We start from the raw sequence: 19,356 nt of genomic DNA, 5'->3' as shown, positions 1-19,356 counted from the left end.
GTAGGAATTAAATGTGCTGCAGTACATGACTTGTACACTTCCTCTTCCCTCTGTGGGTTATAAGTACAAATTTTTGATAGGATTAAAAAAAAAGTAGTTTAAGGAGGAAGTAGCAGTAGTGCAAGTCGCTGCTGTTATTAATGCACGGCTGTACCCCTTCCAAGGCTGAGGCTCATTTAACAATCAACCATATGCTCAGACTTTTGTAGTGCCAAGAAAAAGCTTAAATAGAATGTTATCTTCCGGAATTATGAAAAAAACCTTGCAAAATAATCACCCGTGTTAGTAATTGAGAGTCCCTTAGCATTAAATGAATTCTAGGTGCACTGAGGAAAAGTGTCCCTAGGAATGCTCAGCTCGGGGATTACAGCAGAATACGGAGTTCCACTGAATGCCCACTGTCCACCATATCACGACAGGCTGAAGGGTTCTGTCCCACGGAGTGATGCTGTGTCCCTGCCCTCTCAGAGCTACTATAAAATCATGGCAGCCTTTGCCAGTTTCAGAGGAGATGGGACCAAGTTCATGTATTTAGATTTAAAAAAAAAAACCAAACGCACCCATATAAAGCTACTTCTAAATTCCCACCAAACTATCAGAAATTATTTTTAAAATATTACTGTAATGAAGTGACAGCAGTGACTGAAAAGTTCACTACAACAAGAAAACAATCAGAAATGCACTAACAACAATACTGAACAACTGCAGCACAACAACCTTCTCTCAGTTCTCTGTACTCCCTGTGCCCAAAGCCCAACCCAGAAACTTTCTCCGTCACAAATTTTGTAGCAGAAATGTGGGTCCAATTAAGAAAAATCCATCTGCCAAATGCTTGATTTGTGGCCGATTCCAGAGAGGCTGCTACAAAGACAAACATTCAGAGCTCCATGATAAAAACTTTGTTAGCTGCTTAATAAATCAGGATGCAGGAGACATTGTTAGCCAAAAGCCACTTTAACGGACCCCTTTTTAGCTCTAACAAGCAATCTGACCAGCCAACAAATTGAAAGGAGCACTCGTTCCACAATCATCCTTTAAATCTCACATTTATATAAACTGATTGTGCCAGATTAATGCACCTCTCATACCGGATACTAGTTACACTTGGTCTGATTTTGCTTCTCTTATTCGCAATCAATAATTTTATTACTGTTACTGCAACAGGACTCCTAGAAAAAAATTAGTATGCAAAAGACTGGCAAAATTTGGCCAACTACATCCATGTGAACCCCACAGTAATTTACTGAAGTTAGTGCAAACCCCTTATTCTACCTTTTTTCAAGCAAAAGGTCTCTTCTCAGTCAATGTAAAATCCAATACCATGAGAAACAACCATGTTTCTTCTACAAACATAAGCTCTGCTTGACTACAATCAATGTATTTTTCCAACACACCACTTTAAGCAATTTCTCCAATGTTCTCTACAGAGAAAAAATGGTTGGCCGAGGTTTTACTAAAGCAGAATTCTCAAAGTTTTCATAGTTGCTCTGAACATGCACACACACGCCATGGCAGAACTGCAAACAGCTGCCTGGCAATGGACATGGGACCCTGGGAGATGGCACGTCAACTCGACAAAGAAACCCCCATTTCAGAGCTGTCAGCTCCTCCCCAGGACGCAGTAACCAGGCTTTGTAAGAGCAGCTCTGCAAGACTCCGCTGGAAACCTGGCTGTTCTCTTTGTGCCAAGGCAAGGTATGAAAACCAGACTCTACTGACAGAATTAACAAGGTGATTCTGAACTGATGGCAGTGAGACATTCTGTGACTTTTCCAATGTTTAATGTTATTTCCTTGTTTTCCTTTGTTATAAAACTCTGTACAAATTTCTCACTATTGTAGGAGGTAATAATTTTCCATTTTAAATTTACATGATGTATTTAAATGCAGGCATTAATCAAACACAGGATAAAAAGCATAGATAGATTTGTTTATATTCTCAGCTCTGCTCTACATACACGCCACATCCACCTTGTTAGCTCTCTATACACGTATGTGCACATTTCATATATTCATACGCATCTGCTGTACATAGCAGGATAAACAGGACATGCAAGAAAAGAAAAAATAAAGAAACTAAGAGGCATGACACAGTACCAATTTAGATACACAGAAGCCAAGTACCAGGATCATTTATGATCTATTATAGCTCAGTATTTCAACCTGGAGTGTTTTGACTGCATTTATTGCACTATTCATTTTTGCTATGGCATCCCCTGCAAAAATTCTATGAAGCTCCAGAACAGAACACTGTTACAATGGTTACTTCCATGAGCAAAGGAGCAGTTCGTGAACAATCAGCCTGGATACAAGATGGAGTCAAGAATCAAATATTTAAGAGGCAAATATTCCAATACCAGATGCTTCTTTGAAACAGTTCTTGGATTTCATGACAGACAAGGAAGCATAGCAGAATATGCACGAGAGTGATCTAAGAGACTCAAGCCCTTTCATATACAGAAGTGAGTGCATTGTGCATTTTAGCAGACGTGGATGGGAATGTTCAGGGAGATAAAATTATCTTCCGTAACCAAAACCCCGATGCATGACTGAGAAGCCCAGCTGCTGCTTTTCTTTCACCTCTCCGAGAGCAACAGTACCCAAGGCCAAGATCTTCTGCAGAAGGACACTTGCTTACACTAGAGATCTGACACTACGGCAGGAATTAGGGGACTAACAGCTCGCTGTCAAAAGCTACCTAGTGTCAGACAGTTTCCTCCACATCAGGGCATGTCTGTGTATCATAGGTGAAGTGTATTCATGAGCGATACCTGCCTAATAGAAGCCTTCCATTTTCAGTTTCTAAATACTCAGATAAGCAAATCCTTGGATTTTATTCAAGGCTGCCAAATGCTACCTCTCCTCTAACTCACCCTTTAAGCTCTACAGTAAAAAATGTGCTACAGCCATTCACTGAATCTCTTTAAAGAAAAGTTGCAGTAAATCTGGCTCTCTCTGAAAGGACACTGCCCAGCAAGCTCCAGGGCTCTTGTGCTGGGAGCGCAGGAAAATTACAAGGCTTAATTTGGGAAAATGACTTTGGCTGCAGGGCTGGCCAAAACAGTTAATTCCCATGTCTATACTGTCAATTCACAGGAAGAAACAAAACTCATCTAGGTAGAAAGAAAATATTGTCTAATGTGCCTGTTCTTTGAGTGAAGCAGCAGCACTGTAGGCAGGTTCCCGGCCACCCGGCTACGCTTGCTCATCTTCCATACGGAACACAGTGCCCTACTTCGAGCATTTGTGAAAACTGCAGCACAGGAATCAAATCAACTCTTGTCTTCCCAGGTAGTAACCCCTGAAATATTACTCTGCACTGACCAGCAAAATTCTTTTACTTGCAGAATCCAAAAGGAAAGAGCTTATGAGGCTGTAATAGGTCAGGTAAGGAAAAATCCAGACTGACAACTGCAATTGGCAGGCTTCAGAAATTCCCAGCCCCTCCAATGAGTAAGTATAGCTAAAACAAAGTAAAAGTTGTCATTGCTTTTAAAAGTGAAGCATTTACTTAATGGATTCTAAAGTACCATCTTGATATTTTCAAATGCCACTGCTACAAAATGGTTACATCAGTGTATATCCAATTTGGCGTATTTTTCAGACACAGACTTTTCTTGGCACTTCAATACTTCTGTGTCATTCCCCACAATGATTCATGTAAGGCTGAAAGATCTTCCTTTTGGAAGCAAATCACTAGTTTGTTTCTGTGGTTGGCAATGGAGTCTGTCTTACCCAACCATGACCTTGATCTGCATGTGAATTTACACATAAATCCACCTGGAATGTGTGCCTGTCTCATGCACACACTGATGTAAATCTGCATATACATAAATACACACAAATCCACTAAAGACCTACTATACTTTCTAACTGAGCTGAAGAATAAAACCAAAGTCTCATTTCTCCTTTATTTTGCTTGCAATTTGCTTCAATACTGGCCATCCCGTGTCAAACACCTCATCCGACCCATCTGCACGTTCCCTGCAACACATCCCTCCTGGACTGAAAGATCCCGCCATGGCTCAGACAGAAAAAGCAGCTTCGGCCACACGCCGAGAATCCATCTCAGTATAATGACGGCAGTCAATGGCTATGCTGAGGATGTATGTGTGTGCACGGGGAGAGAGGGATTTGGGGAGATTATGGTTGTTATTGTTCTATGTTATTGTTCGTACAATGTGTAACCCAGTAATGTTCAATGTAGTCCAGTGTGTGAGCATCCCTCCCCTCCCTCCCTCACCTGCATCAGTCAGCTTTGGCTGCTGCATCTATGTGCTATTTATATGCTGGTGCATCAACTTAGGATTTATTGGGGAAAAGAAAGCAGAGCAGTCAGGCTTCTCCGTACATGTTATTTGACCTAAAAAGGGAGGGCTTGCACTGTGTACTCAACAACGAATTAAAATGACCCCTCTTGCAATTAAGCAAGTCTACTTCTATCACAGATGTGGCCCTTGCTCCGAATAAGATAAGCAAGATATTAACAAGACCTGGGAAAATCAATATCCTCATTCTCTCTCACACACCCTCCTCCCCGCCCTCCGAGAAACGTCCCCTTACCTTTCATTGTCCACACTCCTGAAGCCAGGTAAAATGTGCCGGAAGCTGCTGTTCCTATCAAGCTTCGGTTGGCTCTTTGTCCTTTTGATGGAGCCTTTAAGCCGACGGCTGAGGAACCCCTGTGGGGTGAGACAAGAATACTAAATTACAACAAAAAAGGGAAAAAGAGAGAGCGAGCCCTGAACCTGCTCTCTTGCACCGAGTGCAGCCAGGCAAATTGTTCTCTCCAGCTCCCTTCATGTGCGGCTGCTGGCAATGCCGCTCCTCGCTGTCAGCCCGGCTCCCCAGCTCGCAGCCAACATCTGCTCCCAGTGCTCGCCGAGGCCAGGGCGCTGCGTCGGCGCGAGACTCCCCGAAGCCTCCGTTACCCTGGCAACCATCAGCTCACATAAAAATACTGTCTGAAAGACAAGACTAGCACATTACAACTCCTGACGGGAGGAGAGGCTGCGACGCGGGGCTCCGGCTGGCCCAGCCTGGCCAGGCTGGCAGCCCCATCTCGCAGGCACAGGTACAACACACCACCCCCTCACCAGCAACCACGAGACAGGCAAGAACTTAATTACCTGATCGAGACCCCCCAGATTTTCAGCCATGGCTGGCAGAATTGGACTCAGGTGTTCTAGCTACATGGAAAAATATCCTATAAAGCATTCATAACCCCAGCATGTGGACTCGGCAGCTATAGGCACTACCTTTACAGAAGAAAGAGACCCTTGCGCTGAACGTACAGCGCCTTCTTCTCCGCTGTGCCTCCTCCCTCATGGAACATAAGTCACAGCTCCTGTAGTGTTCCACAGCAAAGCCAGCACTAAACGTTTTAATAGCAAAGCTTCTAATGTGTTATTTGCTTATTGTTAGGAGTTAATGTTCTACATAATCTGAACATTACATTTAATCTCTTGGCTAAATAAGGCAATAAAAGTATAATACTACTGTGGTGTCCAGCATTTACAGCATATGAGAACAGTCGTAGTGGGTCAAGCACGTTAGCCGGAGAAAGTGGGGTAGTTTTAAAGAGAAACCAGGATTTTGGGGTGAAGCCTGAAGAAGTGCTCCTTTTACGCACCGTCATACCAAAGAAATAAATTAGCTAGATATAAACAACTTGGCAAATCCCTGCACAACCTGAGGTTCTGCACACGCTGCTTCCCCTCCCCATCCCCAGGAAAGGGCGTAAGATACCCACTGGATCGAGCACAGATTTTTGATGTGCATAAGGAACAAAGTGTGAGAACAGGTATCCTTCCACTGGGTACTATGCCAGCACCCCAGCCGTACCCACAGAGCACTCCTCCACTCCAGGCATGAGTCTCAGTAGTTTCCCCAGTCAACCTTAAGGAATGGATATAGGTCATGTAGCCTTTAGCAGCTCCCTTTAATAAATTAATACCCTTTATATGTCTTAAAGAAAGATAATCACAGTCTAACTTCTATCGAGCCTGTCATTTGTTCAATGCCATTGAAACACTCCTTCCCCGCCTAGGATATTCATGGGTCAACATTATGTCTTTCTCAGGTTGCAAAATTTCCTCGGGCGGACTGTACAGCTCTTGTTATGGAAGTGACTTTCCTGTTTGTAAGTGCATCAAGAATTTGAAACATCTAGATAACCAAAGGTGTTTCACATTTATTAAGTGCCACTTTACTTACAAACGAGGTACGTAACATGCATTCAGGTGAACTGAGTATTTCTCCGGGAGCTATTTGCATGATTGAAATAGCATGATGTATATAACAGAGGCCATCAGGTTATACACTTTGCCATCTTACACGAAGCCAACACATAAGATAACAAAGGCCTGTTCAAAAGTGTTTTGTCCATGAGAAACAGCTTTAGAGAATTTTTACAGTATAGAGAAACATGACTATGAAACAGCAAATTTGAGGATTTGCATTATCAACAACATTGCTAAGATATTTCCCTTGGTACTCAGACCTTAGCCAGCCTCATACTCATGATATCAACATGATATCAGCCTCATACTCATGATACCAACTCTTCATGCTCTTGTTCTTCTGGCTGGATCAGGCCTCTGGTTGCCTGCTATGGAGACTGGACAATATTTGCTGTGAAGGAAAAGATCAAAAATATTCAACTGGCCAATCACGCAATATTGCCCTAAACGCCACCGGTGAGCAGGTTTTGCCCAGAAGCAAGAGACTGAACTTCCTTTATCGCTGTCAGCCTAGCCACAAATATGTCATCATATTATCAAGCCACTTCTTCAAATCTAGTAATAGCTTTGAACTCTGGACAGGGACTTGATAAGGAAAAAACCAAATACCTTCTGCGGCAAAGGATCACAGCTTTCTTTCACTACCTTGTATTTCACATCTCGACAACTGTTAGATGATTCGTGCAGGATTTGGAAATTAGAATTTAAGGCTGCAGTAAGACATTACTTTCCTTCTGTTTCCCATTGTTTTTACATTCATTGCTACAGGAAGGAGATCACACTGTGCCATTTTCAGTTTTCATTGTTAGCTTCCTTGGGAGAATGATATGTCAGATTTTAATGCTGATAAATTATGCTGCTATAGCAATACTTTGCACCTCCATAGCGCATGCCAGAGATCAGAAAGTCGAATGTGTGAATTACTACCTTCTGTAATTTTTTAGATGGGGTAAGAAAAAAAGAGAGAGAAGTTGGCCTCCATAAATACAAGAGAGAGAATCCGACCTGGGGTGTGACCGCCATGCTTTCCTGGTGAGATCATAAGAACATCATCCATTTCTTCTTCATTTATAACTTTAAACAACATTTGATTCTGATCTCCAGACAAATGAGGCTAATCCTACCCTATGAACATTGCCTACTCCTCTAGCCTAGCTGCATTCTTGTGAGTTCTAGTAATTAAAGTATTGCCCTTTACATTACATGTTCTTCATATGCTTTTAAGTTTATATTGAGAGCTGTCTAGGGCAGAATTGTGTCTTCCGATGTGTGGGCAGCATTTACCACCAGTAAAAATATCTTAGAAAAGATTAAACTACTAACTTTGGAAGGTTTCATTCAGAAGAAGTTAATAGACTGTATGAAATGACAATAAATAGAAATCTGCAGAGCCCAAGAATCCCTTCAGAATTTGTGGAGCAGAAAACCATGAGATAACAGAACCTGTGGTGCTGAGGGTCCTTACCCAAGTCTGAACTCAGCCCGGAGCAGACACCCTGGCCACAGAGGGCAGGGGCACTCCTGGAGCCGTTACAGCCAGGGTGTCACGCGGCTGCATTGCCCGCGCTATGTAACGGGCTTTCACTGTGCCGCGTTGCGAGGTGTGGACATGTCAGTGCGTTCAGAACTAGTGCAAAATTTGCACAAATGAGAATAATGCTTCTGCTTCATTTAGTACAGATTTGTCTTTGTTTAGCCCAAATGACTTTTCAAGTTCTGCTGGAATACAATGAAGCAAAACTTAGGCTAACATTAACTTCCTTTTAGGCAGCGGACATCAATTAAACCATGAAATACCGCTTTAAACGTAAGCAGAGGTACTAACTATTTAAATCAATCCCTTGCACAGCCTAACTTCTTCTGAGCAAGAGGAGATATTTTAGGGTCACTGGAATAGAGACAACCATTCTGGTTCAAGAATATAGTACCATGCAAACCTGGCACAGTTTTATGGAAATTTCCCATCCATCAAAGCTCACAGCAGAGTGTGGCACAGAACTCAACTAGCCGAGCAAGAAGAAAGACACACAGAGCTTGCACTGTGCAGTGATTTAACTTTTTTTAACTGCAAAGACCTTGCTTTTCTTGTTTTGTTTCTGCAGTTTTGACTCTGTCATCCTCAGGTCTGGAAAACAATTGCTCTAATCAGAAAAGCTGACTGAAGTTATAATAAGACACAAAGGACAAAGGCAGAAAAAAACAAAACAAATCCTTTTGAGGAATGGCTTAATCACAACCAGTGCTACTTAAGCTAAAACAGGACAGGCACAATTCAAAACAGAACAATTATGTCTGCTGTGATTTGGGCTGTTTTTTCTTACATATTTGGACAAACCCAAAATCTGATGCCATCATCTTGCTGCAGATGGAGGAAGATGGGATTCTCATTTTAATTTTTCCTGCTTCTCAGTTTGGCATTTACAATTATTCTAGACCTGTAAATAATCTTAGATTATAATATTTAAATATTTTTAATATTGTAATACTTTTAAAGCATACATGCAAACCCATCAGAACAATATGCCTTTGAGATATTAGGAACTGTGCACTTCCATACACCCTGGGCCAACTATAAGAAAACTAGAAAGAAGAGAGAAACAGAGTAGAAAACTGAGTAGAGTGTTAAAGACAGCAAAATCTTGAGCTCCTGTTTTATTAAACATAAAGTAATGATGCAAGTCTCATATCTGGAACTGACTCCCACACCATTAATATTCATTCGCAGTGAACCGACATGATAAAGTTTGAAAGGTAAAAAGTCAGCACCATGGAAACACAATATATATAAAATTTAAAAATAATATATCAATAAATCAAGCTGGATGCATCACGAGCAGCTTTGTTTGGAAGAGTCCTGGCAGCTTTCAGTACTTTCTAAGCCCAAGGAGCAAGGAAAAGAGGCTGGGCAAACACACATGGGGTAAAGTGTGAGGGTTTGCCCCGTGGGCACTGGGAGAGCACTGGTCTAACAGGAACGCTCGAGAACAGACAGAAGTCCTGGGCTACACTCTTATCCAAAGACCACACTGAGTAAACACTGTAAAGACATATCACAGGAACTAGTGAACTAGTGAACTAGTGAAAATACTAGGGTATTTTTATAGTTCTGTATCTTTTTGTTTCAGTTCTAGCAAGTCTCAACTACAGACGACTTGAGAGGACGTCAGAATTTTTTTCACTACTCTTAATAATGAAACTGTCATAAATAAGTACTTGCTGTGAGTATAAATGTGGAATGCAGTATTGCATATCGGCTGTCCATTTTTTTAGTATATCAGGGATAAGCTTATAGGTATAAAATTGGGAGTTTAGGAGTAAATAGTTTCTACCAGATCTGTCCTTATTCTGGGCTTTAGAATCTCAGTTTATATTTTGATATTAAAGTCTTTAATTCTGGAATCAGCTTTTTTTTTCTGCTCTTGCACAGCATCTATGCTGCTCTTCCACAGTACATGGAAACACCCTTTTACTGAGGCTCCACTGAATGGATAATTAATATTTGTATTTGTGAATCAAGTAGAGTCTTGCTAATTCTAAGCACTCTATTATAGCCATAAATATACCAAAAAAAAGTGAGTTTACCTGTTTTTACAATTACCAATGTCAGCCTTAGCTTCCAAAATCAAATAGAATCCTTTTTGGGGCAGCATTTGATACTGTTTGTTACCAGGTAAAGACATCTAAGTGCACATCTCTACTATTCTCTTTGTAGAACATGACTGCATTAAACTACAGTAAGAAGTGCACAGACCAAAAAAAACCCCACTGCGGGTGAGTTTAGGCATCAGATGTGTCTCTCAGAAGTCCAAGAACAGCAGTAATCCACCGAGTCGTCTCCTGGCACTGATACAAGAAAGGAAGGGAATTTCATGTATAGCACTGACCTTTGTGGATCAAATATTTTTTATTTGTTCAGTGTATAGAGGCATGTGCCTGTAAGTATATGTATCCTTTCAAACACTTCATATATAATTTATTACTGTCGGCTCTTTTGATTTGAACTTGCAAGTTATAAGTTGTTTTGCTACCATGCAGTTCTCCTCCTGTCAGATGCGATAAAGGGCTCTATTCACGAGGTGACCGAACAGGCAGCCCCTCGGAGTGCCTCTCCCCCAGGAGTGCATTTCTAGCATCTGCAGCGCTTGCACAGGATCCCTTTTGAACTTGGGCATACAGTAGGCAGGAGACGGTCAGCCAGAGTGTCATTTGAACTTGAAGACACCCCCAAACTTACAAGAATCCTTGCTGAGGTAACCTTGTGAAGTTATATTCTTGCAAGTTTATCAACCAATAAACCCAAATTCTGTTTTGATTACAAAAACCAGCTTGCTCCAATCAGTAAGACTTGCCTAATATGCAAGCCCAGGGAAAGGGCAAAGGAGAGCAATAGCTTACAAACTCCGCAGAGCACAAGAGATGTGAACTTACAAGGAAAACCAAAACAGTTGATTATCTCTGAACCTAGAAATGCACACACACAGATTAACATGTATTACCCCTTCTGTTTAGAGGAGGCTGAACATATGACTTTGTACAAGCGGGTGAAAAGTCCCTCAGTTTCTCTTTCTCAATTTTATTTCATAAATCTCAGGACCCTTCCCGGTCATACTGTGAGCCCCTAAAGAAACACGCAGATGGGAGAAGTAAGGAACTCTCACGTCTGAAAGGAAGAGCAAGTAACATCCATCCATGAACCACCAACTTGCTCAGACTGATGTTACCTTAAAACATTATTCCATAGGGATAAGAAAAGTCCCTCTGAGACACAAGTTCCTTGGAATTAGGATAAAACCCAAAAGAATGAACAAATGGCTGCAAAAACATTGCGTGTCCAGTGATAGATGGCACAAAAACTCAAATCCTACTGCTCCACACGCTGTGGTCAGACTTGTGCTCTGGCATCCAGAGTTAGAGAATAAACACGGAGATTCAGTACTTAAGCACACGAGAGGGTATGTCTGTGAGCCAGGCCATAAAGCAGTCCTGGAATGTGAGAAACAGCTCATGTTGGTAAGTGCTGCTTAGCAACACTGCCCTTCTATGGCAAAAGATTAATCAAATTTGCAGTGTCATTGGAAACACTCAGTTCAGTCCATTTGAAAAATCAGATGAAGATGCACTGAAGTCCCACAGGTCACCAAAGGGACAGTGCGGGCCTGTCTAGGTCATGAAAACTGGAATTACGTCAAATGAGAGGCACTGAGGGTTAATTATGAATATGGCAAATCTAACACATGCATGTATCAGCAAATCACAGATAGAAGAAGCAATAGCTTCAACACATAACATCTCATCCTTTTTCCACCTCTGGCCAGTAAAGGATTGCTGCTTATGCTCTATTTTTGTAAAGATTTTCCTATCTTGTTGAAAATGTCTTAGTCACAGGGTCTTCTCCCACTGCCCTGGAGAAAGAATTACACACACTGGCAGCTCTCAGTGCCGCCTATCTCTTAGGACATTTTTCCTGATATTCAGCTAAATGTTTCTTTGCAGAAGTTCACTCTGTTCCTTTTCTGCTCTTCTCTACCAGGGAAAGACTCCTCTCCCAGCTTCTGAAATAGACACCCTCAGCCAGCACACACCTTTAGTCCCTGACCAAGAGAACTACCAAAAAACTTCAGGCAAGCCAAGGCCTTATGGTAAAGTAACAGAAAACTCGGGAAGTCTCTGTCTGCACTCTCCAACTAGTGCTGATGTTCCATGTGCTTGTATGTAACATGCACATGGAACAGGCGGGACGTTAATAGAGTCCGAATGAAGGAACGCAACTGCCAGGAAGAAGCTAGAAAACAACTGCAATTCAACAGCCATTGTTATGCAGGGATCACCTGATTCTTCAATTTGGATTCTTTTGTTCTCCTATTAAAACAAAACCACACTACTCTGGATTATTTTGTTCACAGTTCCGTAATTATCATACTGTCAACATTTCATATCCGAACAAGACAGATAAATATTCCTTAGAAAGGTAGGAGAAGGGTAATTGAGCAATCAGGGATGAATGATGCAGAAACAGAGATACAGGTAGAATGCAAGTAACCTTGAAGAACAAAAACAAGAGCGCCTAGAAAAAAACCTGCCCAGATGAAGCCAAGCAAGGATGGCACCTGGGAAAGAATTTAACGGGCACAGTGGAGACAACCATCCCAGAGGACAAACTGTTCATACACAAACCTTCCTTGTCTTTAGTGAGAACAATCCTGACAGCAGCAGAGCACCTCCTGGGCAGTGCTGGGCAGTGCCAGCTTCACAGCAGTGAACAGACGTGAGATCAGGTAACACCCTGCAGGAGCTGTTTTCCAGCTCCATGAACCAGGCTTGCCGTGGCCATCCCAGGACTCTGCTTCTCCTTGGAATGCAGGAAAAGAGACTACGAGCTTACCTTTTCTCAGTTCTCTCTGTAGAGAGCTGTGCTCAAATTAGGTTCTTGAGCATCTTTAGTCCCCTAGAACAAAGCTGTCACTGCTGAACAGAAGTCGAAACCAAGTGCTGGCAACCGCCATGGCAGGTTGTAATTGCAGCAGAGGAAAAACTATGTCCTGACAACCTCAGGACTAAGCAAAGTGCCTCCTGATAGTCCCTGAAGATCCCAGCAGTGTCTAAATGAAAGAAAGGATTCACACTGTACATGAAGCCTGCTTTCTAATGTAATTATGGCAGTCATTTAGAAAGCAAACAAAATGCATCACTTTATCCATATTCTGGGATTTGTTACTGCAAAGAGTAAAACTGAGTAACATAAAAAGACAGACGTTTCTCCAAGTAAGGTTCTAAGAAACAAATTAATCCATCCACAGTAAGGATCACCAAGGAAAATTTGAGGGAACATCCCACCATCTGTGGCCTCTAGGAGAGAGTAATTCTTACTATTATTTATGCGAAGAGAAAAGTAAGGCGTTTACCCTTAATGGTGAAAGCAAGCTGGTCTTACCTGGAGCTTTGGAGACTGAGTTTCATACAGCCAGGAAGGAGAGGGGAATACCAAAAATGTTAACAATATGCCAGGGGTTGTTAAGACTCCATTTCCCTTTATCACGTAACGTGGGGAAGCCCAGAATCATTTCGGTAGAGATGAACTGTCCCTCCTCAAAGCATCACTATCAAAGCATGCTCACTCCCCCAGTTTAGGCTTACAGGATGACTTTTTTTCCTAAAAACTCAAAGCTTAGATGTGTATTATAATTTGTTTTACTGCAGATAATTGCCTGCATGTTCAACCAACTGAATCTTGACTCTGGAAGGCCAGCCAGGGTGGCTGACTGTCACGTACATACCATGCTCTATTCAAATAATTTCCAAGACACTATTTTAATGGATTGCTTCTGATGTACACTCTTGTTCGTGCAGTTCAGATCGTGCACCTCTGGGAGGAAGCCTGCAGGCAGCATGCAGCTGCAAAACTTTACATGTGAGTCTGTATGAGCTGTGCTAATACCTTGCTTGCATTCAGAAAATGCCCATTCTTACTTGTGGAATGGCAGATATGCCTGCAATTATTCCAGACAGCTTCTCAAAAAGCATAGCTATTACAGACCTGGCATCCATCGTACTGCTGGGGGAAACACCCAGGTTTTCAGCAAATACCCAATGCAAGATAGAAGGCCATAGGTAGAAAAGCAATTTCTAGACTCCTAAGAAATCTCACAACAATTTTCTATGCATTTTTTTTTAAAGAACCAACTTAATTGGATTAGACTCCTAAGATTTTAAGTGACTTCAAACAAAAACTCCAAATCCAGGAGATACACAACTACACCATTACTCAACACTGAAAACATATCCTGAGTTCAGGGACTTCAATTGTTTATGATATAGTTTTAAGTATCTGACTTTCAATAAATGTAGGAACTTTCACTTTACAGTCTCCCACGCACTGTACATGCAGGAGATTTATTTTACAATGGAGAGTAACAGATTCCAATCAGGCAAATATTTTTGAAACCTCAGATATGGAGAGAATGAGTGCCTTTTAGATTAAAAGGGATAATCCCCAGCTGACAGAAAATTATTCACACTCCTATAAATTTGAACTTTCACAATACTTTTTGTAGCATAATAATGACTTAAGCACTCACTATCAGCTGTGAATCATTACACTGAACCTGCTTTTAAAAGCTAGTTGTGATTTAACTGAAGATAAAATAAAGAATTTATAGGACATGGTAGCAATGTCTATTTGGATGCTTGGCGATCCCATTGAGGCATGAAAAACAACCAAACTCTGCAAAGATTGATGGTTTCTATCACTTGAGACTTTTTATAGAAGGCATCCAAGTGAAAACACCTGCAGGTTCTTAAGACTTCAAGCCTGAGCACAAGATACCGGCATATAACTATATAACGGGTCCTGCCTGCTGTGATAAGTAATTCAGTGCCAGGCGTACGGCCACAGACATCCTGATCCACAGTCCTCTGGTGCTTTTGCTGTGGTCTGCGAAGCCCAGGAGCTTCCCAGAGCGGCACTTTGGAACAGTTACTGGGGGTGGAACTTCAGCTCCAGTGGGTAAATGACATTTATACCAGGTACAGAATCTGCATATGAGTAGCTGAGATAAACCAATCTGCCATTAGATTTCAGGAAAAAAGGTATCTTTTCATATAAAGCAGATTAACTTAATGCTTTTACAATATCAGAAATTAGAATATGCCTTTTAAAAGACAGGCCATAGGAAGATGCTTCCACAAGCTTACTGTCCGAGAAGGAGAGAACTGAGGGAGCACAGGTAGAGGTGGGCTAGCAGGTAGGATGTACTGTCAAAATAGATTCTTTTGGCAGGTCACAGAGGAAACGAGTTTGAAGGTAGAGGCGTCTAAGTGATTTGCTACACCGACTATACAGCAGATAAACCGCAAAGCCAGGATTACTTCTGAGGAATGCTTCGCTCCTGTGCCAGCAGTCCAACCATTCAAATACACTGCCTCACGTTAAAACAGGTATCAGAGCTCTCCAAGATGAGCAATAAACACACAGGGGAGATGAGAAAACCATCTCCATAAATCTGTTTACATTAATGTTCTCTCTTAAAGTCCACTTCTGCTATATGATACAGAGTAAACTGTTTCATGAGCGTGTTTTATACAGGCTTTCCTTACTTTGATTTATGGCCTTGGAGCAGCATGTGGATGTCATGCTGTATCTAGTCATCAGGCATCTTCCTACTCACTTCCATCTGAAATCGTCAGAGCAGAGCAAATACTGCAAGAGATAACCCCATTTTCCACAATATTGATGACCACCTCTAAGCCTACAGAAAGGTATCAACATCAAGTCACTGCATTCTCATTGACAAATCTTGTGTGCTTTTAATAACACATTTTCTACAAAACCAGCTGCTAGGCCAATAAATTTTAAAAAGCAGTTGGTAGATGATATGTTTAGAATAAAAAATTATTATTATCCTTTGAATGTAGGGATTCATTGTGTAATTTTGCAGTAAAAGTTACTCATTCAAATATGAAACTCATGCTTCAGGCAGATGCTCTTGGCTCCAAACACTTTCACCACATTTCTGAAGCTTAAATTGGAACATTTGTATTCAGCAATAATTACAGCTGCAATCAAACAAAAATGTTAACTTTTGTAAAGGTACAGTGAATACCTACTATAATTCAGATAATACATCAGTCTTGCATTTTCCCTATCTACCTTTCAAGACAACTTAATTTCCAGACACTGTGAAAATACTTAGATGAAGCTCATTTGTCCTAACCTCAAAAATTATGAAAATGAGTATTTCAGTTTAATTCACCTTCTGCTTACAGCTTTGAAAAAAAGGAGAAAAATTACTGTGAAGGGATAAATATAACACACATATGCACTTACAGGAGTATACGCTTTCGGGTGTTTTTCCGTCCTTCATGACACACAGGTCAGACAATTTTTTGACTAAGAAAGCTTAGGACTGTAACAGGCAATAATCCTTAGGATGGGGTAGAAGGAATATTTCTATTTGAAATGATGCTACCAAAAAATCAAGAACTTTAGGTGGTTTTATAAATCTGTAAAATAGTTCTCAAAATCTCAAAGTCCCCTCCTAATTAAAATAGAAACCGGAGGCTAGAAATACACACACTTCCATCTAGAGACCGAATTGAGGTCTCTACCTGCCCCCTCTATGCAAAATAAAAATGAAAAGGACCCAACAGTTTTTCCTTTTCAGATGCAATCACAAATATTCAATCATCCATTTAAACTGAAATTAAAAACAATGCAAGACTACTCCCTGCTGTTTTTCTCCACCTTTGCTCCTTTCCTTTTCCTCCTAAGCTTGTACCTTGTGTCTGATCTTTGGGTTAAGGTGGCGGAAAATGTGATGTGAGGTAGCAATAAACTACGCAGCTGACAATTATGTTTCCCAGGACACTCAAATTGAAAGTTTGCCAAAGATACAAACCAAAAAGAGTATCATTCAAGAATTGGAGGCAAAAATTAAGTTCATTGCTGTTTTATCCTTCAAAATAATAAGACAGACATTGTACGTGGCAGATCCTATTTTTGGGTCTTAGCTGTGATTATTTCTTGCCTAATTATTAGCCGTGGATTTACTATCTTTAAAGCAGAATTTTGTCACCCAGCAGGAAATTTCAATTCTATCAGCAGATTTAAGTCTCATTCATTTATTCCTTAACTGGTTTTGACTCATTTGCTAATTATCAAGGAAGGCTTCATTTAAAGTAGGCCTGAAGCCAGGAGGTGGGCATGGCCTGTGTGCTGTCCCCCAGTTACGGCCAGCTGCCACACCAGTTGTCCAGCTTTCTGAGGGCCTCATTTCCTGTGAAGTTGTCCTCCTCTACCTCCTAATATTAGCAAAACTGGAATTACCATTTGTAAATCTTTTTAAAAATCTGGATTTGACTGGGAGGTACAAAACACCAAGCAAGGTATATGCATGCCTTTTTGACCCTGTTCTTCTGGAAGGTGAGGGCAGTGCTCAGAAGGTAACGGATGTCGGGATATGGGGGAGCATCACGTGGACACGCTGAGTTCCCACCTTGTTCCATACCACAGCCCTACTTCCCAAGTATGTCTAAAGACACGGTCATCTCTGCTCTCAGTATTAAAGTAGATGATCAACTGCTAAGTAAGATTAGTATAGAAAGAAAAACTAATCCTAGATTCCACCCACTCCTGCAACATCTGCATAAAACAGATGAACACAGAGCTGGGCTCCACCCTTCCTTATACCCCCTGCATGCCCTGAAGAGCGGGCTGCTGAGGTCACTGCGCAGCTCGAGCAGGAACACTCCTGGTAGTGGCAAGGAGGCAGAGGCGACGCGCAGCCCCTCAGCACTCCCAGCTGCTCTCTGAACATGACACGGGTCAACACGGCTCTGCACGTCACAGCCTGGAACACACACTTGGGCAAAGCTCCCACCAGTTGCAAAGAAGGCGTGGGAACTTGATCGTTTACTATGATGGGCCTGACTGTCACATCATGGGAAATACGCGGATACGATCTTGCAGGTGACAGGAACGAAGGGAGGAGACAAGGGCAGGCAGGGGCAGGTTATGTTGATCCCAGTGAACCCCATTCTGCAGAACCGTGTACACAACTACACAGAGCACTGCAGGAAATAAAGACATGATTAGTTCTGGAGCTAATTTCCTTGGTGCTTTGAAGGATGTTGCAGGTAAGATATCCACGGTAATTATGGAAAAAGATAAAGACAGGAAAGTTGCTGGCAGAGCGCCAGGCCCAGGGATACCTGAACACCTCAGGAAAGACGTTATAGCTTGTACCATTTCTCTCTCAAATTATCCTTGATGCCTGAGCCATGACTATCACTGTTCACTAGGAAGAAAAGAGGGTGGTGAGGACTAATACAGTCTATTCCTTATCAGAGTGCAGTGCTGAGGAAAAGCGACAGTATGGAGCAGAAAGTGAATCTTGTTTCCATGGTAACTAAAGTTTGAAAAAAGTATATAGAATCGATGTCATCTTAACATGTATGTTTACATACAGACCCACAGTAATCAAAAGTTATTCAACTGCAAGTATCATGAGACCATGGAATCATCATGAGACCATCCGAACCAGATCTACTGTTTCAAGTAGCTGCGCTTGGTTTGGAACAACAGTGTCACCACCTGGAGAAACATTTGCACATTAGGCAGCACCAGTTTGGGATTTGGATGGGAAGAAGAAACCTGCAAAACAACCTCCAAATGATCTAACAGAAAGTGCCATAAGCTCTTCCTTGCCTCTTAAAGTTCAAAGTCAGACACTTCCACAGGGGTGAACAACACAGACAAGGTCACTTCCAACTGGGAGGGAGCATCTCTTACATGATTTCCTGTCACAGCACCTGAAGTTCTTACCAAACTTCACAGGTGACATGTGAACCATCTATCACAGTGAAAGTCCAAGAAATTATGACTCAAAATATGGCATAGTTACAGCTATTAAAGAGAAGTGTTTAGTCTAAGTGAGAAAAAAAAAAGTTAAAACTTGGAATAAATTTATTGATAACCATTCAGTGTTAACTGTGGCAATGACACACATTTCTATTAATTCCACTGCAATCAATTTAATATCTAAGTTAACATCTAATACCCATGAGCTAAGCAATACAAATTCCCAAATGGAAAAAGTTCAAAGATAAAAGTCCTGATTAAATGGACACACACGTCCTACTGGAGCTCTAAGAGATTCAAATAACACCTTCCACTATTTGACTTGTTTTCTGAAAGCACAGTATCAGTGCTATTGAAAGAGGGAGAACAGAATGTGTTTATTATCCTACCTTTTATATCTGCAGTACAATTCTTTATCTGTGACCCAGAAACAAATTAAGGGATACTGTCAAGTTGTATATTTTAATGGTTGCCTTTTCTCTGTGCTACCAGCAATCTGAGACTTTTTGCAGTGCCTAGAGGTTTAAACAAATTAAAGCTTTTGTTTGTTTACTTTTTGCCTTTCATCTATTTCACAGAAATGAAACTAGTCAGATTCATTTGTCTCCCTAAAGCCTATTAATTAGTACAAGGTGTTTGCATTTGGACTTCCAGGGAAGAGTCTGAAATACTACCAAATTTTTTCCTGGAGGTAGTTTCGAAATGAGCAAGAGCTAGCCATTTCAGTTCAAATCATCCCTTGGAAATGGAAGACTCTAAA

The 19,356-nt window shown here is 41.4% G+C and overlaps 1 protein-coding gene across 7 annotated transcripts in view; it reads right to left on the bottom strand.

Moving 5' to 3' along the window:
- DAB2IP (DAB2 interacting protein) overlaps positions 1-19,356 on the bottom strand; it is a 243,925-nt gene that overhangs the window by 114,356 nt on the left and 110,213 nt on the right. For all 7 annotated transcript variants that reach the window (XM_074891329.1, XM_074891330.1, XM_074891327.1 and 4 more), the window contains one exon: positions 4,563-4,681. In XM_074891329.1, the coding sequence (XP_074747430.1) occupies positions 4,563-4,681 (119 nt within the window). The remainder of the gene's footprint in view (positions 1-4,562; positions 4,682-19,356) is intronic.

The sequence above is a fragment of the Strix uralensis genome, chromosome 21, assembly GCF_047716275.1.
Source record: "Strix uralensis isolate ZFMK-TIS-50842 chromosome 21, bStrUra1, whole genome shotgun sequence".
Taxonomy (NCBI): Eukaryota; Metazoa; Chordata; class Aves; order Strigiformes; family Strigidae; genus Strix; species Strix uralensis.
Note: the sequence above shows the minus strand (reverse complement) of the source record. Positions and strands in the feature narration are given on the sequence as shown.